This window comes from Mobula hypostoma, chromosome 8, assembly GCF_963921235.1.
Source record: "Mobula hypostoma chromosome 8, sMobHyp1.1, whole genome shotgun sequence".
Lineage (NCBI taxonomy): Eukaryota > Metazoa > Chordata > Chondrichthyes > Myliobatiformes > Myliobatidae > Mobula > Mobula hypostoma.
Window position 1 is genome coordinate 16,716,936 of NC_086104.1, and position 26,079 is coordinate 16,743,014.

Here is a 26,079-nt window from a genome sequence, read left to right on the forward strand (position 1 = left end):
GGTCGCATAACCAGGACTTGTGATATGCACCGGCTACTCATACAACCATCCACCACCTGCTCCCGTGGCTTCACTTGACCCTGATCAGAGAGCTAAGTAGGTGCTACACCTTGCCCAAGGTTGACTTGCAGGCTAATAGAGGGAAGGAAGGCCTTACATCTCCTTTGGTAGAGATGTATCTCCATCCTACCACCAATTAGAGAAGAGGAATAAATGCTGGGGATTGCCAGCAACATCTAGGTCCTTTTTTAAAAAAAAAATGAAGTCAGTACATTTAAGAATAGGGTTGATAATGGTTTACATTGTACGTGGTCTGAGGAAAGAAAATACTTGATAGATTCAGAAAGTTGGTAGTTCTTCATCCACTGTGACAAATTAATTCTGTTAAGCCTCCTGTGATATTGTATCTTCTTCATAAGTTACCAGCAGTATGAAAGAATATTTTTCACCCCTACCTTTTCAACAGCAATAAATCCTAACATTTCCAGCAATGCTCAGATCATGAAAATTAATGATAAAATTCCTTGCTCTGTGGTGCCTGTGGACAGCCATTTGTTCTCTGTAGACTTCATTCGGAAAATCATGAAGCACTTACTGATGATGGATTATGGTAGAATAATTGCACAGAGGGATATCCAACTAGAGGTGAAATAGGAGATTTCAAAAAAAAACAAGAGTTAGAATTTATATCTCGTTAGGAGAGTGATAAAGATGAAAATAATCAGTTTCTGTCACATACCTAAGAATTGATTGTGTTACTTTGGCTACAGGTTATTGGGTAAGATGTGCAAAGTCTACTTGACACCTCACTAAATATTATTTCCAATTATCAATTCCATTAAAAATCAGTTGAACTATGTCCACCCTTTAACTCATCTACTCAGTAACTTTCACACTAGGTAGATTGAAACATGTTACTGGTGTTTTAGACGGTAAATGATTTACTTTCATTGGAATTTACAAGAATAAGGGGAGAACTAATTGAAACCTATTGTATATTGAAAGGCTTGGATAGAGTGGATGTGGAGGGGATGTTTCCTATAGTGTGAGAGTGTGGGACCAGAGGGCACAGCCTCAAAATACAAACACATCTCTTTAAAACAGAGATGAAGAGGTATTTCTTTAGCCAGAGGGTGGTGAATCTGTGGAATTCATTGTCACAGACGGCGGTGGAGGCCAAGTCAATGGGTATATTTAAAGCAGAAGTTGTTAAGTTCTTAATTGGTAAGAGTGGCAAAGGCCCTGGGGAGAAGGCAGGAGAATGGGGTTGAGAGTGATAATAAATCAGCCACGATGGAATGATGGAGCAATTCTGCTCCTACATCTTGCGGTTTATTCTAAAAGTTAAAGACTGGGTGTGCAACGTTGGCACTAAGGTAATAGAGAGGTTCAATGCTACTGGAAAACTGCTTCTTGAACTTGCTGACTCTGTTCTGAACTCATTGCATGTCTCCAGAACATTCACTATTCCCCAAGAGCTATTGTAACCACTATATGTGTTAATGCAATTCCTGGTAGCTTTCTTGAAGCCAGAGAAACCCTTTCAATAATTGATGCCAGTACAGTACTCACAGCCTAAATATTAAAGGTGTGTATGCCTCGTCATAAACACAAGAGATTCTGCAGACGCTGGAATCTAGAGCAACACACACAAAATGCTGGAGGAACTCAGCAGGTCAGGCAGCATCTTTGGAGAGGAATAGAGCCAACAATTTGAGCCAAGACCTTTCATCAGGACTCCTTACATTTCCATCCGAAACATTCACTCTTTATTCCTCTCCATCGATGCTGCCTGACCTGCTGAGTCTGTTCCTCAAGTTCTGTTTGCTAATCCTTTCTCCGTCACCAAGACCTAGCCAGTTTGAGTTATGTTCATGGATGAGGAAAACCCAGCTGCCTCTGGATTGCAGGGAGAAAAATTTCCCACCGGATAATTTTTCTCACCTGAGTAGTTCACTGGAACAGCCATAGCTCGGCCACATATTCAATCTCATTCCAGATACTACAGAGAGTTCCGCTTGTACGTTGCAGACAAAGTGTATGCTGGAGTGTGAATGTATGTGGTTTCCAGTGAAAGATGTAAAGTTGTGTTACCAAGCTGGGTTACCAAGAAGCAGAAGTTTGGTCAGCTAAGAAATAGCATAGACTCATAAAGTCACAGAATTATACAGCTCAGGGACAGACCCTTTGGTCCTGCTTATCCATGACAACCAAGGTGCCTTCTGGAGCTAGTCCTAGTTGCTAGAGTTTGGCTAATATCCCTCTCAATTCTTCCTATCATTTGTAACTTTAACAACCCCCTACCACTTTCCCCAGAGCTCACTCTATAAACTTGTCACTCTATGTATGAGAAAACTTGCCCTGAGCCCTTTAAGATTTTCCCCTCTCATCTTAAACCTATGCCCTCTAGATTAGACTCCTCTATCCAGTGAAAGAAACTATGCAATCCATTTTATCTAGATCCTCATAATTTTTTAAACCACTATCAGGTTACCCCTTAGTCTGCTTCGTTCCAGTGAAAACAGTTGTAGCCTATCCAAAGTCTTTTTAGACTTTAATCTCTCTGAGAGAACAAGGTACTCATACCCATATGTCTGTCTGCTCTACGATACTCCTTCAGCCTCTGTCATTCATTATGTGTATTCTGCCCTGGTTTCATTTACTAAACTGCATTACTTCACACTAGTCTGTGTTAAATTCCATCTGCTATTTCTTAGCTCACTTTCCCGCTGCAGTGTAAGCTGTTGATCTAAATGCCACTGTAACCTGAGACAGCCTTCTTCACAGTCTACCACACTACCAGTTTTGGTGAATTCTGCAGATTTGCTAATCATGCCACCTACATTCTCATCTAAATTGTCAATGTGTATTACAGACAATGTGGACCTGGCACAGATCCCTGTAGAACACCACTGGGAGTAATGCGGCAGATGAGAAAGTTCGGGCTGCCTCTGAGGGCCAAGTGGTGCAAGAAGCAGAATTCCTCCCTCCTGCACCAGCTCCTCAGCCACGCGGTCATCTGCCATGTCTTCTATTCCTACCCTCACTTATGTATGGCCGCAGGAGTAATCTCGAGATGACTGTTCCTGAAGTCGAGTTTATTAATTTTCTGCCTAACTTTCTGTATTAACCCTGCCGGACATTATAACTTTTTTCCTACCCATGTCAATGGTCCTGATGTGTGCAACAATCTCTGGCTGCCCACCTGTAATGTGCAATCAGGTTTGTGGGTCTGGCAAGTGATACAGAAAGCATTCTCTGTGAATAGGTATATTAATCATTTATTTACAAACAGTAAAAATCCAACGGACTATTCATGTTCCCCAAGTTACAGACATGACAAAGCTGACTACTCACAAACAGATGTACATTCAACAAGCATACTTGGTTAAAGGTTCATGAAGAGAATACCTTCTCAATCATTATGTGCATTCTTGCCTTAAACAAAGGAAGAAGAGAGCAAGCCCCTTCCACGTTGTTATTTTATATACCCAGGATGTTTGAAACTGAATACCAGGCATCTATCCAATGGGAAAAGCAGCTTCAGCTTCGAAAGTAAACAATCACAATGGAAGCATCCACTTTCGGCAATCAGAATTAGGCACGCCCCCACAGGACACCACTCTCCCCTTGGGAACTTCTGTCACTGGTTGGAGACATCCTTGACCCTGGCACCATTTAGTAACATACTATCCTGGAGAGTGCCAGCACTTTGGAGCAGGTTTTCTTGTGCTTTGTACCTTATAAATGGTCTAACTAGCATCTTCCTTCTGCTGCAACATGCACAAAATGCTGGAGGAACTCAGCAGGTTGGGCAGCGTCCGTGGAAAGGAGTAAATAGTCAACGTTTGGCCAAGACTGTTCAACAGGACCGGAAGGGAAGAGGAGATGACAGAGTAGGAAGATGGGGGTAGGGGAGGAAGAAGTACAAGGTGATGGGTGAAACCGGGAGAGGGTGAGGGGGTGAAGAATCCTTATGATGTGCCATCACTTTGGATCCATTGTAGTCACTGGTGTATGAGGGAGGACATTAACTTCTGGAATATATACTCCCCATGAAAACTGTAGTGTTCTATTTGTTGAAATGCATGAATGCCGTAAAAGGCTGAAACAACCCTCATGCTAATCATGAGATACAAAGGGATCTAAATGGTCTTTTGCATAAATCACTAAAAGTTAGGAAGTAGTTAAGAAGGCAAACAGCATATTAGCCTTTATTGCAAATGGATTGGAGTTCAGAAATGGGGAAGTTTTATTACAATTCACAGATTATTGATGAAACCACAAAAAAAGGATAAAATAGCATTAGAGGCGGTCTAAGGATTCACCAAGCTAATTCTTAGGATGTCTTGTCAAGGGGAGCTAAGCTGCTTTGGTCTGTATCCATTGGAGTTTAGAAGAAAGATCCTCAGGGGGTTGACAGGGTAGACCCTGAGCTGTTTGCTCTAGTGGAGAGTATTGACCAAGGGGGTGGCCGTAGAAATCTCTTCTCACAGAGGATGGTGAATCTCTGGAATTCTTTACCCCAGGGAGCTGAGGAAGTAAGATCATTAGTGGTATTTAAAATAGATGTAGGTGCATTTTTGGAAGATGGTGGGATTGGGGACAAAGGGGATCTGACATGGAGGAGGAGCAGAGAATTTGGGCAGAACTGAATCGGGTTTATTATCACTGGCATGTGCTGTGAAATTTGTTTTGTGGCAACAGTACGGTGAGATTGCTATAAGAATGCACAAACAATAAATAAATAGTGCAAAAGGAGAGCGAAATAGTACGATGGTGTTCACAAGTTAATGGACCCTCCTGAAGTCCGATAGCAGAGAGGAAGAAGCTGATCATAAAATGCTGAGTGTGGGTCTTGAGGCTCCTCCCGGATGTCTGAAGTAATGATGGTGGACGCCACTTTCTTGAGGCATTGCCTTTTGAAGATGACCTCGACGGTGGGAGCTGCTGGTGCCCGTGATGGAGGTGACTGAGTCTACGACCCTCTGGAGCTCTTTCTGATCCAGTGCATTGGCACCTCCATACCAGACAGTCAGAATTCTCCCCACCGTACACCTGTAGAGATCTGCTAGCGTCTTTGGTGACATTCCAAATCTCTTCAAACTCCTAATGAAATATAGCCACTGGCATATTTTCTTCATAATGGCATCAATATGTAGGGCTCCTAATAGATTTTCAGAGACGTTGACACCCAGGAACTTGAATCTGGTCACCTTTTCCACTGCTCACCCTTCGATGAGAACTGGTGTGTGTTCTCCTAATTATCCCTTCCTGAGGTTTCCAATCAATTCCTTGGCCTTACTGATCAGCTATGGTGATATTGACTGGCAGGGCAGGCCTGGGGAGTACTGGTGACCTACTCCTGATCCTGTGATTTGGGTTCCACCGAGGAGCATTAAGTTCCTCGGGGTCAATATCACAAATGACCTGACTTGGTCCAACCAAGCAGAGTCCACTGCTGAGAAGGCCCACCAGTGCCTTTACTTCCTGAGGAAGCTGAAGAAATTTGGCCTGTCCCCTCACTAATTTTTATAGATGCATCGTAGAAAGCATTCTTCTAGGGTGCATCACAACCTGGTATGGAAGTTGTCTTGTCCAAGACCGAAAGAAGCTGCAGAAGATCGTGAACATGGCCCAGCACATCACACAAACCAATCTTCCATCCTTGGACTCACTTTACACCGCACGCTGTCGGAGCAGTGCTGCCAGGATAATCAGGGACACGACCCACCCAGCCAACACACTTTTTGTCCCTCTTTCCTCCGGGAGAAGGCTCAGGAGCTTGAAGACTCGTACGGCCAGATTTGGGAACAGCTTCTTTCCAACTGTGATAGGACTGCTGAACGGATCCTGACCCGGATCTGGGCCGTACCCTCCAAATATCTGCCTCTTGGTTTTTTGCACTACCTTACTTTCCCTTTTCTATTTTCTATTCATGATTTATAATTAAAAATTTTAATATTTACTATCGATTTGTACTCCAGGGAGCACGAAGAGCAGAATCAAATATCGCTGTGATGATTGTACGCTCTAGTATCAATTGTTTGGCGACAATTAAGTATAAAGTAGTAAATTTGGACTGGCACGAGTTTTAATTCAGATCCTGCTAATAGCAGTAAACGTGTGGCAGAATGCTTGCTTTCCCACTGTCCTCTGCAGGCTTACGCCTCTCTGCCACCGACCTGCTTCTAGGCCTGCTCAGTCCTTTAAGCAGCAAGCAGTTTGTCACCTCACGCCACCCCACCCCCACACTCCCGGGGCCCAGCTTTTCTTCCGCACGAGGACCAAAGCACTCTCCCTCCTCTCGCGGTCCGGCCAGGAATAATTTGACTGGGCTCACGGTGCTGACTGGTCCCTCCCATCCCACCACGGCATGGATTAGATTGGAAAATTGAGGTTGTTTCTGCAGACTGATGGCTCCAGAGAATGACTTCACATCACAGAATGATTCCTTATTAAGTAAGTCTCACTGCTGGGTGAGCAGCACCAATGAATCTAACTGTAGAGCCTGTCAGATTATATTTACAGTGGCATTACATATGAATGAGACAAATTGATGAGGACTTCAGGACTGGGAGGTTGAGGGAACACACACCAGCCCTTATTGAGGGGTCAGAAGCTGGAAAGAGTGAGCAATTTCAAGTTCCTGGGCGTCAACATCTCTATGAGGATCTACGCTGGACCAACATATCGATGCAGTTACAAAGAAGGCATGACAGCGGCTATATTTCATTAGGAGTTTGAGGAGAACTAGTACATCACCAAAGACATTCGCGTATTTCTACAGATGTAGCGGGGAGAGTGTTCTAACCGGCTTCCTCACCCTTTGGTATGGAGGGGCCACAGCACAGGACCAGAAAAAGCTGCAGAAAGTTGTAAACTCTGCCTGCTCCAAGATTGGCACTAGGCTCCCCATCAGCCAGGACTCCTTCAAAAGCCAATACCTCAGAAAGGCAGCATCCATCATTAAGCACCCCTATCACCCAGAGCATGCTCTCTTCTCCCTGCAGCCATCAGGGTGGAGGCACAGGAGCCTGAAGACACTCACTCAATACTTCAGGAACAGCTTCTTCCCCTCTGCCATCAGATTTCTGAATGGAGAATGAACCCATAAACACTATCTCAGTATTTTTCCTCTCTTTTTGCACTATTAATTTAATTTAATTTTCTTTTTCATGTATACTTATTGTAATTTATAGATTTTGTTATTTATGTATTGGAGTGTACTGCCACAAAACAACAAATTTCATGACGTATGCCAGTGCTATTAAACCTGATTCCAATTCTGTTTATTCAAGCTGACATTAACAGCAGCACACAAAATCATTTCCTGACCTTTAGTTATTGGCCCTAGTCCCATCCTTGGAGATCGTTAACAAATGGGAAGTGTGCTCCCATTATTTTCCTCATCCGAGTCACACACCACCCTAATTGGGAATGTCCTTTGTCTTTGCCTGGTCTGATACCTGGATCTGCCTCTCCAGTGGCAGTCTGGGACCATGTTCACCAGGAGGACTGTAGCAGTTTACGTAGGTGACTCTCCACCAGCTTTAGTTTGGGACGGGCAATAAATGCTGGTCTTGTCAATGATCCCTATAGCCCACGGGTAAATAAAACAACCACTGGATTTCTAATCATCAGTCTTTTGATCATAAAGATTAGCTTTATTTGTCACATGTACATCGAAATAGATTGTGCAGTGTGTCTGCAGCAACAACCAACAGAGTGTGTGCATGTGCTAGGGCTAGCCCCACAAGTATTGCCATTCCTCCTGTGCTGACACAGCATGCCCAAAAATGACCAACCCTGACACTAATATGTCTTTGGAATGTGGGAGGAAGCCAGAACACTGGGGTGAAACCTATGTGATCACGGGGAGAATGTACAAACTGGTTACAGGCAGCAGCAGGGATTGAACCTGATTGTAATCGATGGCACAGTAAAGCGTTACGCTGACCACCATGTCACCGTGTCGTGGTGCAGTGATCAGCCGTACACATTCTGGGTGAGTGAGATTGGGGGGTATTTTAACATCCTGCTCTCATTTTATTCCTGATACCTCCTGGATTGTTATCAATGAATTCAGTTGACATATCTACAAGAAAGAAACTAATAAATATATCAATGCCAAAGGGATCAAGGGATATGAAGAGAAATCGGGAACAGGACACTCAAGATGATTAGCCAAGGTCATGTCCAATGGTGAAGCAGGTTTCAATGGCTCACTCCTGATATTTTCCATGTCTCTATGATGCGTTGTCCAATTGGAGCTGTTGAAAGGACAATATAAGGTTAGATTACGAGAACACTCAGTCCTCTTTTATTGTCATTTAGAAATGCATACATGCATTAAGAAATGATACAATGTTTTTCCAGAGTGATATCACAGAAAACAAGACAGACCAATGACTAACACTGACAGAACCACATTATTATAATATATAGTTACAGCAGTGCAAAGCAACACCATAATTTGATGAAGAACAAACCATGGGCACAGTAAAAAAAAAAGTCTGAAAAGTCCCCGAGTCGATCGACTCCCAAGTCCCCGATAGCTGACGGCAAAAGGGAGAAACTCCCTGCCACAAACCTCCAGGCAACATCAACTTGCCGATGCCTTGGAAGCAGCCAACCACAGCCGACACTGAGTCCGTCTGTCCAAAAACTTCGAGCCTCCGGCCAGCCTCTCCGATACAGCCTCCCAAGCGCCATCCTTTGCCGAGCGCCTTTGACCTCGCCCCGGCCACTGAAACAATCAAAGCCGAGGATTTCGGGGCCTTCGGCTCCAGAGATTCCGGTTGCCACACAGTAGCAGCGGCAGCAAAGTGGGCATTTCAGAAGTTTTCCAGATGTTCCTCTGTACTCTCACGTCCGTCTCCATCAAATCAGAATTGTGCATGGTCCCTACTTGACAGATAACATATTCATCACCAGAGAGGCCGCGCGCGCTGCCCTCACGCCGCCATCTTCTCCTCCTCATAACCCTTAATTACAGTAGGTCAAAAATGTCTTAGAACAGAATGACTTCCATTTTGGTAGTATATTAGTTCCCAGTGGAATTCCCAAAGCACGTTATAGGCAAGGAATGATTTTTTGGAACATAGTCATTCTTTTACTGAAGGAAAAGTGTAGCTAATTTATTGACTTATTTCTTCAGATACAGCACAAAGTAGGCCCATCTGGCCCTTTGATCTGTACTGCCTGGCAACCCTTGATTTAACCCTCGCCTAATCATGGGACCATTTATATTAACCAATTAACCTACTAACCGGTACTTCTTTGGACTGTGGAAGGAAACCCATGTGGTCACGGGGAGAATGTACAAACACCTCACAGATTGCGGTGGGAATTGAACCTGGGTCACTGGTACTGTAAAGTGTTGGGCTAACCACTACACTGCCTTGCCGCCTGAATTTTGCACACAGCAAGATCCCAGCAGCAGTGAGAGGACTAAATGGCGTGCTTCCAATGGAATGAAATGTGGACCGGTGGAGAGGGTTGAAAGAAATGAATCAGAAGAAGTCCTCATGCTCCTAATTCAACAAAAGTGTGTTTTAAATAAAATGTAAAACTGTGCTCACCTCTGGAACTAAGCAAATGGGAGCATATTTCAGCCTCAAGAGTGGGGCATCAGTAATAACCCTCACCATCCAGGACGTGCCCTCTTCTTGTCACTACCTTCAGGGAGTAGGTACAGGAAACTGCAGACCCACGCTCAACCATTCACGAACAGCTTCATCTCCCCTGCCATCATGGTCCACGAACGCGTATTAGTTGTGTATGGTCATTCTTCCTCTTTGTTCGTTCTGTTATTTTGTAATTTCTAGTCATTTTATGTCTGCAGGGTTCTGCTGCTGCAGAACAATAAATTTCACATCATGTAAGACAGTAATGATAAATTTCATGTCGAATAGGCAGTGATAATAAACCTGATTCTACTCGGAACAGGGAACATTACAACACAGTACAGGCCCTTCAGCCCACAATGTTGTACTCAGCTTTGTACATCTGTTGGATACCACAGAACTGAATGTGCAGGGGTGGTAAAACAGTGACCAGTTTCCCATGTCTCCTCTGGCTTCTGTGGACTTCCTCGCTGAGTTATCCCGAGAGAGAAACCTACTGCTTTTCCCCTGCTCAGACCACTCTGTGCATAGCGCAGCTGGACCCTGAAGATGGCTATCTGCTAAGCAGGACGCTGGTGACTTTCGCCTGCTGCCTAACCCACTTGCTCAGGATAACAACGTAGCAGATGAATCCACCCCCCCCTACCCTCCCACCCCAGTGGTTTCAGTAGGGGTGAGTAACTGACTGAGTAGGTGGGGTCAACACTTTGCTTCCCTCATTCCAGCAATACCGTCACTCATTTCCTACAGCACAACACTTAACAGCTGCTTTTGAAGTTCTAGACATCTTCCTTCAGTTCTTCTTTATGTGTTTCAGTCCTGGCCTATTTGCAAGGGAGCAGTTCTGCACCATGCATGATCACTGCATTTGACGTTCAATGTTTTATGAGTGCGCATCGAGGGCGGAGTAGGCCTTTCCGGCCCTTCGAGCCACGCTGCCCAGCAATCCCCCAATTTAACCCTCCCCTAATCACAGGACAATTTACAATGACCAACCAGTACATCTGTGGACTGTGGGAAGAAACACAACAGTCATGGGGAGAACGTACAAACTCCTTACAGGCAGCGGCGGGAATTGAACCTGGGTCGCCGGTACCATAAAGCGTTGTGCTAACCGCTATGCTACCTTGCTACCCTATTTCCATTTGTATGTCAGTCAAGCATGCTGGTTAAAAATTGGTGCACGCTGTTATGTGTAGGAATATCTTCATGGAAATGCTTTTTCATTTTTTGAGTGAGAGAAAAGAAAGTAGTTTCATTTAGTCCCGCGTCTGCAGAAACCCTGAAGCAGTTTGTCATTTTTCTTCAGAGTCCACCTTGTGGAGAACATTCCGGATGGCCTGGATGGCATTGACAACTCCAGCAGGCACACCTCCCTGTTCCAGGGATGGATGGATTTGCTGGATACTGCGCTGTACAGTGTTGATATCGTCTCTTCTAATTGGGCTCTGAGGATTGGGAAACTGGACCACAACCATTCGTTTGCTCACAGGGTAAGTGACACAGCAGATCCCACTATTAGATGTTGTCCTCTGCGAGCATCATGACCATCGGCACATTGTTATCCACAAAGCTGAAATATCGCCAGATTAGTGCTTGTTACAATGTCAAAACATGACCTTTATTTTTGGAGAAAGGTGGTGTCGTACAAGCTCATTAAGCTCTGACAGATGAATCCTAGCAGTGAAGCTGGCAGGCTCCGACCTCTGCAGAAACCTACCTGGTTAATATTGGCTGATCTTCTGGGATCTAATTTTCTCTCCTAAACGGGAACGTTTTTAAAAACTGCAGCCTGGAAATTAAAGGCAGCAGCTGCCGCAGGAACCAGATGGGTCTTAGTTCACTTTCCGCAGGGCAGCACCATCAAAAAGACCGATGGTGTAGTGCGAGGGAGGGTAGAAATGGGACAAGGCTGGAAACAGATTTGTGTTCCCCGTTCTGGCTCCCTTTTTTACCCCTTCTCTTCTCATCTCCTCCCTCTGGGTCTCCTCCTCCTTCACTTTCCCTCATGTTCCACTCTCCAATCAACACCATACCTTTTCCACCAGTCACCTCCCAGCTTCTCACTTCACCCTACCTCCCCCTGCACCAGGCTTCAGCTGTCACCTGTCAGCCTGTACTTCATCTCCCCCCTCACCCTTCCGGTTTTCTCACCCTTCCTTTCCAGTCGTGATGAAGGGCCTTGGGATAAAACGTTGATTGTTTATTCTTTTCCATAGATGCTGCCTGACCTGCTGAGTTCCTCCAGCATTTTGTGTGTGTTACAATGGAAACACATGTTGGGTGTAGAGGAGGTATAAATGTGAATGGCCAAGCCATTGCTAATAATTATGACCCAGGACTGTTGCACTCTTTTCAATGCAGGCAATACAGAAAATAGTAGGTCGAGGAAATGGATGGACCAAAGATATCAAATTGGTAAAATAATGGAGTTTAACACACAGTTGCTTTGGATGCATCATGGTAACATAACAGTTGGCATAAAGCTATAACCACAGCAACACGCTGGGTTCGATTCCTGCCTCTGTCAGTAAGGAATTTGTACATTCTCCCAGTGACTGCGTTCATTCTCCATTGTGAACAATGTGACTTGCCTGGTCTGCTCCTGGGGGAAGGTGATCAACCTCAGGTGATTCGTAACAATGAGATACATGTAAGCATAGTGAAAATGGGATAAATTCAGGAAAAATTGCACCTGGACAAATGGGGCGTGCTGGATTGAGACTGAGATGTTTTGTAAGGTTTGGAAAGCCATTCCTCTGACTTTTTAACTGCTCTTTATCAGGGCGAAAAGATATTTGAGAAGCTGCTGCAGCTACAGTCTCGTAACGTTGGCCTGCGAATCCCAGTCAATAAGTTTCAGTCTGAGTCCCGGGATATAAGGGATCTGAAAGCCAATGGTAAGTGGAGAATTATCTTCAGTCTCGTAGCTCCATCTTTATTGAGCGAGGCTTCTCTAGGAGCATCAGTTAGCAATGGTTGTTGCTCTTCCATCTTTGAACAACAGAAATCCACCAAGTACTGAATGTGCGCAAATTGGCTTGGGTGGTACGGTAGTGTAGCATTTGCATCGCACTGTTACAGCACCAGTGACCCGGGTTCAATTCTGCCTTTGTCTGTCAGGAGTTTGTATCATATCAGATCAATTGTGAGAATGTGGTGAGTGCACGAAGCTAATCGATTGCACTGTTAATCGATTGGGCCTCCTCCAAGTAGGAGGCACTCTCATTTTGGCACGGGCATTTGAGGGTACGTGTTTTAGTCTCGACAGGCCCGGTTCGTAGCTCCACACTGTAGGTTGCCCTGTACGTACCGTACTAATGTGACTCAGTAAAATTGTAGTTCTTCCTCCACACATATGTAACAGAGTTTGTACGTTCTCCCTCATGGAATTCCTCCGGGTGCTCCAGTTTCTTCCCACATTCTAAAAGTATGGGATTAGTAGGTTAATTGGTCTCATGAGTGTAATTGGGCAGCAATATCTTCTCCACAGTCTCCATCAGCACGGGAGCACTGATGTGTACTTAGCCCTCTGCTCTACTCGCTTTACACCTGTGACTGTGTGGTTAAGTACAGCTCCAACACCATATGCAAGTTTGCTGATGACACCACTGTTGTGGGCCGTATCACAGGAGGTGATGAATCAGCATACAGGAGGGAGATTGAAAACTTGGCTGAGTGGTATAATAACAACAACCTCTCACTCAATGTCAATAAGACCAAGGAAGTGATTGTAGACTTCAGGAGAGGGGGACTAGAGGTCCATGAGCCAGTAATCATCAGAGTAACCATCACCAATGCCTTTGAGCGGAAAATCCTACAAAAGGTAGTGGATTTGGCCCTGTACGTCACGTGTAAAACCCTCTCAACCATTGAACACATCTACATGAAAGGTTGCCATAGAAATGCAGCCTCCATCATCAAAGACCCAGGCAATGCTCTTTTCTCACTGCTGGCATCAGGTAGAAGCTACAGGTGCCTCAGGGCTCACACCACCAGGTTCAACCATCAACCATCAGGCTGTTGAACAAAAAGGATAACTACACTCATTTAAGGACTCTGTTATATTGTTACTTCATGCTCATTATTTATTGCTATTTACTTATATCTGCATTTGCATAGTTAGTTTACAGTTAACCGTTTCTGGTGTTTAGTTTATAGCTACTGTTCTACAGATTGGCTAAGTATGCCGGCAGAAAAAAGAATCTCTGGGTTGTATATGGTGAAATATATGCACTCTGATAATAAACTTTACTTTGAGCTTTGAAATTTGAACTTTAAAATTTGTTGGGCCAGAAGGGCCTGCTAACTCAAAGTGTGTCTCTAAATAAAAAAAAATTCTGAGATAGAAATCTACTCATCTCCTCAGTTACAAACATCTTTATACACTTGCCTTCAAAGTTGTGCCAAGGGATACCTGATAAACATCATAGACATTGGTTTACTAACGTCACATGTGCCAAGGTACAGTGAAAAGTTCGTCTTGCATACTGCTCATACAGATCGAAATCATTACACAGCGTATTAAGTGAGAAGAAGGTAAAACAATAACAATGCAGAATGAAGTGCAAAAACTGCAGAGAAAGTGCAGAACAGGTAAACAATAAAATATAAGATTCTAACAAGGACTGTAGATTGTGACGTCGAGAGTCCATCTCTTCATACAAGAAGTCTGTAGAATCAGAATCAGGTTTATTATCGCTGGCATGTGTCATGAAGCAGCAGTTCAATGCAATGCACAAAAAGTAAAAATAAATACACAAGTAAATCAATTACAGTATATGTATATTGAATAGATTAAATATCACGCAAAACAGAAATGACATATATTAAAAAAGTGAGGTCCAAGGGTTCAATGTCCATTTCAGAATCGGATGGCAGAGGGGAAGAAGCTGTTCCTGAATTGCTGAGTGTGTGCCTTCAGATGTACCTCCTACCTGATGGTAACAGTGAGAAAAGGGCATGCCCTGGGTGCTGGAGGTCCTTAATAATGGACGATGCCTTTCTGAGACAACGCTCCTTGAAGATGTCCTGGATACTTAATGTCCTTGGCTAGTACCCAAGATGGAGCAGACTAAATTTACGACCCTCTGCAGCTTCTTTCGGCCCTGTGCAGTAGCCCCGCCCCCCATACCAAATGGTGATGCAGCCTGTCAGAATGCTCTCCATGGTACATCTATAGAAGTTTTTGAGTGTTTTTGTTGATATACCAAATCTCTTCAAGGTCCCAATGAAGTATAGTTGCTGTCTTTCCCTCTTTATAGCTGCATCAATACGTTGGGACCAGGTTAGGTCCTCAGAGATCTTGACGCCCAGGAACTTGAAACTGCTCACTCTCTCCACTTCTGATCCCTCTATGAGGATTGGTATGTGTTCCTTCGTCTTACCCTTCCTGAAGTCCACAATCAGCTCTTTCGTCTCACTGACGTTGAGTGCAATGTTGTTGCTGCAACACCACTCCACTAGTTGGTATATCTCACTCCTGTACACCCTCTCGTCTCCATCTGAGATTCTACCAACAATGGTTGTATCATCAGCAAATTTATAGATGATATTTGAGCTATGCCTAGCCACACAGTCATGGGTATACAGGTGTGCCCTGCTTTTCGAATGTTCGCTTTACGAAACCTCACTGTTACGAAAGACCTACATTAGTTACCTGTTTTCGCTAACAGAAGGTGTTTTCACTGTTACGAGAAAAGCAGCACACGAAAAAAATCAGCGCGCGATAAAAGGCAGCACGCACCCTGAACAGCCGCTCTCCCCCGGATTCGGAACGGCATTCTAGCCGGCATTGCTTAAACACGTGCCTGTGAGAATCTGTGCTTTATGTCAATTTATTTTGAGCATCCATTTGCAAGATGATTTCTAAGGTACCGGAAAAGCCTAAAAGAGTTCGTAAGGGTGTTACACTTAGTGTAAAACTAGACATGATTAAGCGTTTTGATCGTGGTGAACGAAGCAAGGACAAAGTGAGTTTGGCTTTTGGAAGTTGACGAAGATGATGTTGAAGAGGTTTTGGCATCCCAAAACCAAGAACTGATAGATGAAGAGCTGATGCAATTGGAAGAGGAGAGGATAACAATCGAAACCAAATGCAGTAGCGAACGGACCGAAAGTGAAATCGTCCAGGAACTGAACGTAAAGCAACTGCATGAGATTTTCGCTGCAATGATAAAGTACGACTTTAATTTTGAAAGGGTACATCGGTTTAGGGCATATTTGCAAGATGGTTTGAGTGCTTACAAAGAACTGTATTATAGAAAAATGCGTGAGGCTCAGCAGTCAAGCATACTGTCGTTTTTCAAGCCTTCCACATTAGCCACTGCAGACGACCAACCTCGACCTTTGACGTTGAGGCGGGCAGTCATAGGAGAAGATGAGCTGCCTGCCCCAATGGAAACAGACGACGATGAGATGACACCCCAGTGTCCTACCACCCCAACCCCCAGGCCGCGGACAGATATCGATTCGTGGAGAATGCAGCGGTAGCCGGGAGGCACCCAGCGCGTCTTTAAGAAAAAAGCCGAAATAAACAAGCTAATTAATTAAGTGCCGCCTGGCACGTAAATGTCGGCCCAGATCAGAGGCGATTGCCGATTGTGTCACCTCTGATCTGGGCCAACATTTACGTGCCGGGCGGCACGTAATTAATTAGCTTGTTTATTTTGGCTTTTTTCTTAAAGATGTGTTGGGTGCGTCCCAGCTACCACTGTACCCCTGTATGCTTCACGGATCGGTATCTGTTTGTTGCTCGGAGGGTGGGGGCCACTGCACCACCCCAACCTCCAACGACTTAGCCTAACACACCATCATCAGTGTGTTCGGCGCTGTCTTCCCAATTCCGGTAAGTGATACTACACTGTACATACATTATTTCTACTTTATATCAGCTGTGTATTTTTGTGTGTTATTTGGTATGATTTGGCAGCTTCATAGCTTAAAGGTTACTGGAGAGAGTGTTTTTTCCGAGAGCACTTGCGCCGTGTTTCTGCCGAGAGTGCTTTGGTGAGATTTTCGCTACGGAGAACAGTGCAGGCAATTGTTGCAGAGAAGTATTTCTAATTTATATAGGCTGTGTATTTATCATATCATTCCTGCTTTAACTATATGTTACTGTTATTTTAGGTTTTATGTGTTATTTGGCATGATTTGGTAGGTTATTTTTGGGTCTGCAAACGCTCACAGAATTTTCCCATATAAATAAATGGTAATTGCTTCTTCGCTTTACGACATTCTGGTTTACGAATTGTTTCACAGGAACGCTCTACCTTCGGATGGCGGGGGAAACCTGTATAGAGAGTAGAGCAGAGGGTTAAGCAGACACCCCGAGGTGCACCAGTGTTGATCGTCAGCGAGGAGGAAATATTATCACCAAACCGCACAGATTGTGGTCTTCCGGTTAGGAAGTCAAGGATCCAACCGCAGGGGGAAGTACAGAGGCCTAGTTTCTGCAATTTCTCAATCAGGATTGTGGGAATGATGGTATTAAATGCTGAGCTATAGTCAATGAACAGCATTCTGACATTCAGTAGGTGTTTGTGTTATCCAGGTGGTCTGAAGCCATGGAGATTGCATCTGCCATTGACCTATTGCGGTGATGGGCAAATTGCAATGGGTCCAGGTCTTTGCTGAAGCAGGAGTTCAGTCTAGTCATGACCAACCTCTCAAAAGCATTTCATCAGTGTAGATGTGAGTGCTACTGGGCGATAGTCATTAAGGCAGCTCAATTATTCTTCTTAGACAGTGGTATAATTGTTGCCTTTTTGAGTGACAGTCCAAGAAGATAAATAGTGCCTTGACTCAATATCTCGTCTGAACAGTGCGTTGCCAACAGCGCAACACTCTGGTATACTTCACTGGACTGCGAGCCTAGATTTAGCATTTGAATCAAAGACTCATACCTCATGGTAACAGACCGCTGAACGGTTCCTTAGTATGAAAGGATGGACTCTTGACCTCACAGTCTAACTCATTATGACCGTATACATTTTTGTCTACCTGCACTGCACTTCCTCTCCAGCTGATTCACTTTATTCTACATTTTATTATTGTTTTAGCCTGTTCTGCCTCAATGCACCATTGTAATGATTTGATCTGTATGAACAGTAATGCAAGACAAATGGTTCACTGTACTTCAGTACATACGACAATAATAAAACAACTCTGGTTCGAATGCCCTTCAGTCCACTGAGTCTGCACAACCCATCTTCATCTTATTTACACTAATCGTCCCTTAATCCCAGTTTCATTTCCCCCCTCATTCTGCGATGGAACATGATGTTGCCTTTCAGTTAGTACGCCACTACTGAGGCATGTAGTATATACAAAATCAGAACAAATGTTTTTTGTAGTAGTTCATCACTGTGCGTAAGTCCCACTTGGCCATCTCCTCTGGTAGATCTCTAGATAGATTGTCAGAACCAAAGGACAAATTCCAGTGAATTAAAGGGAAATAACTCTGAGATGCAATTTCTGTGTAGACAGGCACTTATGACAGTATGGATAATCTCATAGATTGCCAAGTAGGCACGGATTTATTTGTATTCCTCTGAAACTGAAGGTCATATTTTATTCTGGGATGACAGGTCATTATGTTTTCCTTTCTCTCTTCATCTAAGGCAGTGATTCCCAAACTTTTTTGGGTTACTGTCTCCTTCCAGACCACATCCCCAGCAACCCCCTTTCCTTTTCTGGCCATTACCTAAAAACTATAAAGAATTTTGATTTACGATGTCGAGTGAATGAAAATAGGAACTGTAAATTCAAAGCAGTGTCAAATATTTGCAAAATTTATTCATATCTACAAAGTTACCAATAAAATTATTTCTTTATTTAATACAGTTAAAACAATTTTGATCAACAATTTTAGGTTATACATTAATAATCCAACTGCTCATTGCTTTATTGCTCTTTCACCTTTCAATGTATCCTATCAATGTCCCGCTGTAACCTCTGACAGCCCTCCACACTATCCACAACACCTCCAACCTTTGTGTCATCAGCAAACTTACTAACCCATGCTTCCACTTCCTCATCCAGGTAATTTATAAATATCACAAAGAGTAAGGGTCCCAGAACAGATCCCTGAGGCACACCACTGGTCACTGACCTCCATGCAGAATATGATCCGTCTACAACCACTCTTTGCCTTCTGTGGGCAAGCCAGTTCTAGATCCACAAAGCAATGGCCCCTTGGATCCCATGCCTCCTTACTTTCTCGATAGGCCTTGCATGGGGTACTTTATCAAATGCCTTGCTGAAATCCATATACACTACATCTACTGCTTTTCCTTCATCAATGTGTTTAGTCACATCCTCAAAAAATTCAATAAGGCTCGTAAGGCAAGACCTGCCCTTGACAAAGCCATGCTGACTATTCCTAATCATATTATATCTCTCCAAATGTTAATAAATCCTGCCTCTCAGGATCTTCTCCATCAACTTACCAACCACTGAAGTAAGACTCACTGGTCTATAATTTCCTGGGCTATCTCTACTCCCTTTCTTGAATAAAAGAACAACATCCACAACCGTCCAATCCTCCGGAACCTCTCCTGTCCCCATTGATGATGCAAAGATCATTGCCAGAGGCTCAGCAATCTCCTCCTTCACCTCTCACAGTAGCCTGGGGTACATCTTGTCTGGTCCTGGTGACTTATCCAACTTGATGCTTTCCAGAGCCTCCAGCACATCCTCTTTTTTAATATCTACATGCTCAAGCTTTTCAGTCTGCTGCAAGTCATCACTACAATCACTAAGATCCTTTTCCATAGTGAATACTGAAGTAAAGTATTCATTAAGTACCTCTGCTATTTCCTCCGATTCCATACACACTTTCCCACTGTCACACTTGATAGGTCCTATTCTTTCACATCTTATCCTCTTGCTCTTCACATACCTGTAGAATGCCTTGGGGTTTTCCTTAATCCTGCCCGCCAAGACCTTCTCATGGCCCCTTCTGGCTCTCCTAATTTCCTGTTTAAGCTCCTTCCTGTTAGCCTTATAATCTTCTAGATTTCTAACATTACCTAGCTCTCTGAACCTTTTGTAAGCTTTTCTTTTCTTCTTGACTAGATTTATTACAGCCTTTGTACACCACGGCTCTTGTACCCTACCGTAACCCATAACTTCCCTGTCTCATTGGAACGTACCTACGAGGAACTCACACAAATATCCCCTGAACATTTGCCACATTTCTTCCGTACTTTTCCCTGAGAATATCCGTTCCCAATTTAAGCTTCCAATTTCCTGCCAGGTAGCCTCATAATTCCCCTTACTCCAATTAAACGCTTTAATAACTTGTTTGTTCCTATTCCTCTCCAATGCTATGGTAAAGGAGATAGAATTGTGATCACTATCTCCAAAATGCTCTCCCACAGAGAGATCTGACACCTGAACAGGTTCATTTCCCAACACCAAATCAAGTACAGCCTCTCCTCTTGTAGGCTTATCTACATATTGTGTCAGGAAACCTTCCTGAACACACCTAACAAACTCCACCCCATCTAAACCCTTCACTCTAGGGAGATGCCAATTGATTTTTGGGAAATTAAAATCTCCCATCACAACAACTCTTTGATTATTACACCTTTCCAGGATCTGTTTCCCTACCTGCTCCTTGATATCCTTGTTACTATTGGGCGGCTTATTAAAAAAAAACACCCAGTAAAGTTACTGACCCCTTGCTGTTCCTAACCTCCACCCACAGAGACTCTGTAGACAATCCCTCCATGACATCCACCTTTTCTGCAGCCATGACACTATCTCTGATCAACAGTGCCATGCTCCCACCTCTTTTGCCTCCCTCCCTGTCCTTTCTGAAACATCTAAAACCCAGCACTTGAAGTAACCGTTCCTGTCCCTGAGACATCCAAGTCTCTGTCATGGCCACCACATCATAGCGCCATGTACTGATCCACACTCTGATCCACGCTCTAAGCTCATCCGCTTTGTTCACAATACTCATTGCATTAAAGTAGACACATCTCAAACCATCCATCTGAGCGCATCCCTTCTTTATCACCTGCCTATCCTCCCTCACACACTGTCTCCAAGCTTTCTCTGTGGGCCAACCGCCTCTTCCCCAGTCTCTTCAGTTCGGTTCCCAAGAAGCCTTAGCAAACCTCCCCGCCAGGATATTAGTCCCCCTGGGATTCAAGTGCAACCCGTCCTTTTCGTAAAGGTCACACCTGCCCCAAAAGCGATCCCAATGATCCAGAAATCTGAATCCCTGCCCCCTGCTCCAATCCCTCAGCCACGCATTTATCCTCCACCTCATTCTATTCCTATGCTCACTTTTATATGGCACAGGCAGTAATCCCGAGATTACTACCTTTGCGGTCCTGCTTCTCAACTTCCTTCCTAACTCCCTGTAGTCTTTTTTCAGGACCTCCTCCCTTTTCCTACTTATGTCATTGGTACCAATATGTACCACGACCTCTGGCTGTTCTCCCTCCCACTGCAGGATATCTAGGACGCGATCTGAAACATCCTGGACCCTGGCACCTGGGAGGCAAACTACCATCAGAGTTTCTTTCCTGCATCCACAGAATCACCTGTCTGACTCCCTAACTATAGAGTCCCCTATCACTACTGCCTTCCTCTTCCTTTCCCTACCCTTCTGAGCCACAGGGCCGGACTCTGTGCCAGAGGCACGGCCACTGTTGCTTCCGCCAGGGAGGCTGTCCCCCACAGCAATACTCAAACAGGAGTACTTATTGTCAACGAATACAACCACAGGGGTACTCTCTAGTACCTGGCTCTTCTCCTTCCCCCTCCTGACTGTGACCCACTTGTCTGCCTCCTGTGGCCCCGGTGTGACCACCTGCCTATAACTCCTTTCTATCACCTCCTTGCTCTCCCTGACCAGACGAAGGTCATCGAGCTGCATCTCCAGTTCCCTAATGCGATCCCTTAGGAGCTGCAGCTCGACACACTGGATGCAGATATGGCTGTCTGGGAGACTCCAGGACCTCCCACATCTGACACCGAGCACAGAAAACCTTGTCTTCATCTCAAAATCATTTTTCAGCAACATCAGTTCTTGCTCCATTCTTCCCATTAATTCCTCATTACAAGTGTTCAGGAATGGATTTATAACCTGACCTGGAATTTGGATCGAGAGGTGAAGCTGAAATCTCTCTGACATGTCTTTATGCAGCTGACACAGGTGGGTGCAATATATTTGAAGATCATCATCTGGTACTCTTTCTTTCTCTTCCAACTCGGAGAGACTTGGAAATTGGAAGAGATCACGACAGCCAATGTTGTACTTAAATAGGGTTAATTTGGACAGAATTGTAGAGACAATTGATTTGATTTAGAAAGGGTTCACATCATTTCCTTGCAATTTGAAGATTGATTTCATTAAATTTTGTGAACCATTCTGACAAAGAAGCAATGAAGCAAAGAAGCCTAATATTCTTGACATGATTACCGAGCATGTAGCAATGAATCTTCAAAGAATTTTATCATTAGAGTTTCAAAAATCACATAAAGTCTTCTTGAGCAATTCCTTTTGAGAGCTATCTGACCTCTGGGTGCAACAGTAGGTGTTCAAACTGTTCATCATTCTCAATACAAAGCTCTCGAAATAGTTGAGAAATGAGAGCATAGGACTAGATTTTATTTACCGCTGAGATAACAGATTTAACGATTTGCACAACTGATCACTTAAGGTTTTTTTATGGAAAGATATTACTGTGAATTACACAGTAAATGGTAAGTGTGTTAGGTACAGCTTTTCTCAAGAAAGTAATAACCCCACAGTGGTGTCCTGTCATTGATGGTGCCCCGTCTGTTGCACAAGTAAGAATGTTGTTGAGCGGAATATCTTTCTCTTTGAAAAATTGCTCAACAATCTGAAATACTGGTTCCCCCTTTGTATCGGCTTCTAATCCCCTTGCAAATAACAGCTCTTGAACCATACTTTTGTCTTCTATGACACGAACATAACCAAGATGCAAAAATTTGTTGCCTGGAAAAGTTGACTCATCCAACTTCAGAGCAGATTCTAAGTATGTTGCACAATGTGTCTTCCACGATCTCAGACCTTCCATCTATTCATCTTTTGAATCGTGTTGTGACTGAATGGAGTCATTTTAATTATTTGGTCTGATCAGTTGTGCAAAGCCGTACTCAGACCGTCCCTTACAGCTGGCAGAATCAATTCTTCTCCAATTGTGTGGGGCTTTACAGATTTAGCAATGAACAATGAAATTCAAGATTATTTAATGTCATTTCCTGTACGCATGTGTAAGGAGAATGAAGTAGTTCATCCAGATCTGATGCAGCACAAAAAAAGGGCAACAGGTAAAGAACACAATAATAATAATAAAAAAACACAGAATAGATATAAATACATAAAATAGCCTATATAAATAGATTGATTGTATGTCCATAAAGTGACACTGGGCTGATGGGAAATAATAAATTAGTGTAGGAGTTAGTGGGTGGAGGTTTTGGTCCATCTTACTGCTTGGGAAAGTAACTGTTTTTGAGTCTGGTGGTCCTGACGTGGATGCTAGGTAGCCTCATCCCTGTTGGGAGTGGAACAAAACAGTCCATGAGCAGGGTGTGCAGGATCCTTTGTGATGTTTCTGGCCCGTTTCCAGCATTGTTCTGTATATATGTCTTTGGCAGGTAGGCTGGTGCTAGTAATGCATTGCGGAGTCTTTCTGTTCGCCGCCGTGCACTTTCCATACCAAGCAGTGATGCAGCTTGTTAGGATGCTTATGACTACGCATCTGTAGAATGACATGAGTATGGGTGTGCCAAGTCCAGCTCTCTTCAGCCCCCTCAGAGATTGGAGGTGTTGGTGAGCTTTCTTGATTGTGTATGATGTGTACGATGAGAGGCTGTGTGTGATGTGGACTCCCAGGAGTTTGAAACTGCCTGCAGTGTCTACTGCTGTGCCACTGATTGTAAGGAGGGGGGTTGTGAGTTGAGTGAGTTCTCCTGAAGTCAATAACCACCTCCTTTGTCTTGTTGACATTAAGGAAGAGGTTATTTGCCTGGCACCAAGCCCCAAGCTCTTTAATCTCCTTCTGTAGGCCATCTCGTTGTTGGTGATGATCCTCACCACTGTCATATCGTGAGTTGTAACTGTTGTCTGAAGCACGCAAACCTACTTTAACACAGTTTGTAAGCTATTTTGAGCACAGTTTCATTGCGAAGTGCTGGCAAACATGATTTGAAGTGTTTTCCATTTCTGAAGGTTTTCACAAAGTGACTGAAAATAAGCCAAGTTCTTGTTTGCTTTATCAGAGTATATTCTCTTCAAATGCTCAAAGAGCCTGGATGGTTTCATTGCCTTATTTGAAAAAAACACTTTTTCACACAACAGACACGTTGGCTGCTGGTGGTTGCTTGCTGCTGGTATAAATCCATATTTCAGATACTCCAGACTATACTGTCTACACTTCTGTTTCATTTGGTCTGCTTCTGTCATTTTCGTTATGGATTAATGGTCACAATCAATTGCTTATTGATTAACTCTAACCTCAAGCGCTGTGATCAATAACGGGGAAAGCTATGATGTCATCATAGCTCAGGAAAAACCTGACTCTGCCTGAAGGTACGTGAAACAGGGCAGCGATAACTCAGTTGGGCCATGGGTGAGAGAAATGTGGTCAAGACCATTCGAAAGGGCAGATTCTAAACTTTACCCCATTGAAGACCATACCCTAATTCACAGGAATTGCGTCTCTGCATGATTAGAGTATGGGAATTGTTCTACAGTAGTGCATTTATATTGAATGGAAATATAATTTCTGCAGTCGAGATTTCTCATGACATGCTAAATACAGAAGTATCACATTGCTTTTCAACAACTATAATGCGCTTTGAGCAAAGTCTAAAAGAACGGTGGGTTAGCAAGAGATGAGGTAATTACATGATCATTGTAATCAATTATGAGACACTGAGATCAAATTTGTATAATAAGTGATTCATTTATTAAATTAAGCCTGTTATCTCTCTGTTTCCCCCCTTGCTACCAAGTACCTCTCCATCTCCCCCTTAACTTTATTCTCCATTTGAAACTCCTAACGCTCCTGGGGGTTGGGGGTGATATTGACTACTTTGGGAACCACTGGTTTGAAGCATTCTGAGAGTTCACACCGACACTGCTTGTCAAATGCATTCAAGTACCTGCTGATATCTCCTTCCTAATACAAAGACACCTTGGGCCATAAGACTATTAAACATAGGAGCAGAGTTAGGCCATTTGGCCCATGGTTCTCCTCCGCCACTCTGCCATGGCTGATTTATTATGCATCTCAACCCCATTCTCCTGCCTTCTCCCCATAACCTTTGACACCCTGACTAACCAGGAACTGATCAACCACCGTGTTAAATATACCCAATAACTTGGCCTCCAAAACCATCAGTGGCAATGAATTCCACAGATTCACCACCCTCTGGCCAAAGAAATTCCTGTACAAGTGGGACTTGTATCCTAGTGGGAAGGTTTGCTATTGGTGCATGGGGGTTGGGGGGGTGGTGGCTGATGTTAAAGTAGAGTTGCAAGGGGATGGGAACCAGAGTGCCAGACTAGATAGCAGAGTGGTTATGGAGAAAGGTGCCTATATACAATTTCGGGAATCAAAAAGTGGGACTGATGTTCTGAGCTGCATATATTTCAATGCCTGGAGTATCTAGGAAAGGCAGATGAGCTTTGGGTATGGATGGAATTATGACATTGTAGCTATTAGTGAGACTTGGTTGCAGGAGGAGCAGGACTGGCAGCTCAGTGTTTCAGGGTTCCATTGTTACAGACGTGATAGAATGGGGGGAGGGTTTAAGGGAGGAGGGGTGGCATTACTAGTCAGGGAAAATGTCACAGCAGTGCTCAGTTAGGTCAGAATGGAGAGCTCGTCTACTGAGGCTATTTGGGTGGAATTGAGGAATAAGAAAGGGACGAAAACTTTAATTTGCAGACCACCCAGCAGGATTTAGAGGAGCAAATTTGTAGAGAGGTCACAGACAGTTGCAAAAAACATAGGGTTGTGATACCAGGTGACTTTAACTTTCCACATATTGACTGGAACTCCCATACTGTAAAAGGGCTGGATAGGAAAGAATTTGTCACATGTGTTCAGGAAACTTCCTTTAATCAGTACTTGGAAGTCCCAACTAGAGAGGATACAATAATAAATCTCCTATCAGGGAATGTGACAGGGTGGTTGACAGAAGTTGTGTATGGGAACACTTTTCAGCTAGTGATCGTAATGCCATACGTTTCGAGATAATTATGGAGAAAGATACATCTGGTCCTCGGATTGAGATTCTAAATTGGAGAAAGGCCAAGTTTGATGTAGCAGAAAGGATCCGACAAGTGTGGATTTGGACAGGCTGATTTCTAGCAAAGATGTACTTGGTAAGTGGGAGGCCTTCAAAAGTGAAATTTTGAGAATACAGTGCTTGTAAGCTCCTGTCAGAATTAAGG

The 26,079-nt window shown here is 43.9% G+C and overlaps 1 protein-coding gene across 2 annotated transcripts in view; it reads left to right on the plus strand.

The window, feature by feature from the left end:
* The window catches only part of LOC134350386 (inactive phospholipase D5-like), a 174,407-nt gene that overhangs the window by 26,918 nt on the left and 121,410 nt on the right, over window positions 1-26,079 (plus strand). For both annotated transcript variants that reach the window (XM_063055517.1, XM_063055518.1), the window contains exons 3-4: window positions 10,939-11,122; window positions 12,415-12,529. In XM_063055517.1, coding sequence (XP_062911587.1) covers window positions 10,939-11,122; window positions 12,415-12,529 — 299 coding nt within the window. The remainder of the gene's footprint in view (window positions 1-10,938; window positions 11,123-12,414; window positions 12,530-26,079) is intronic.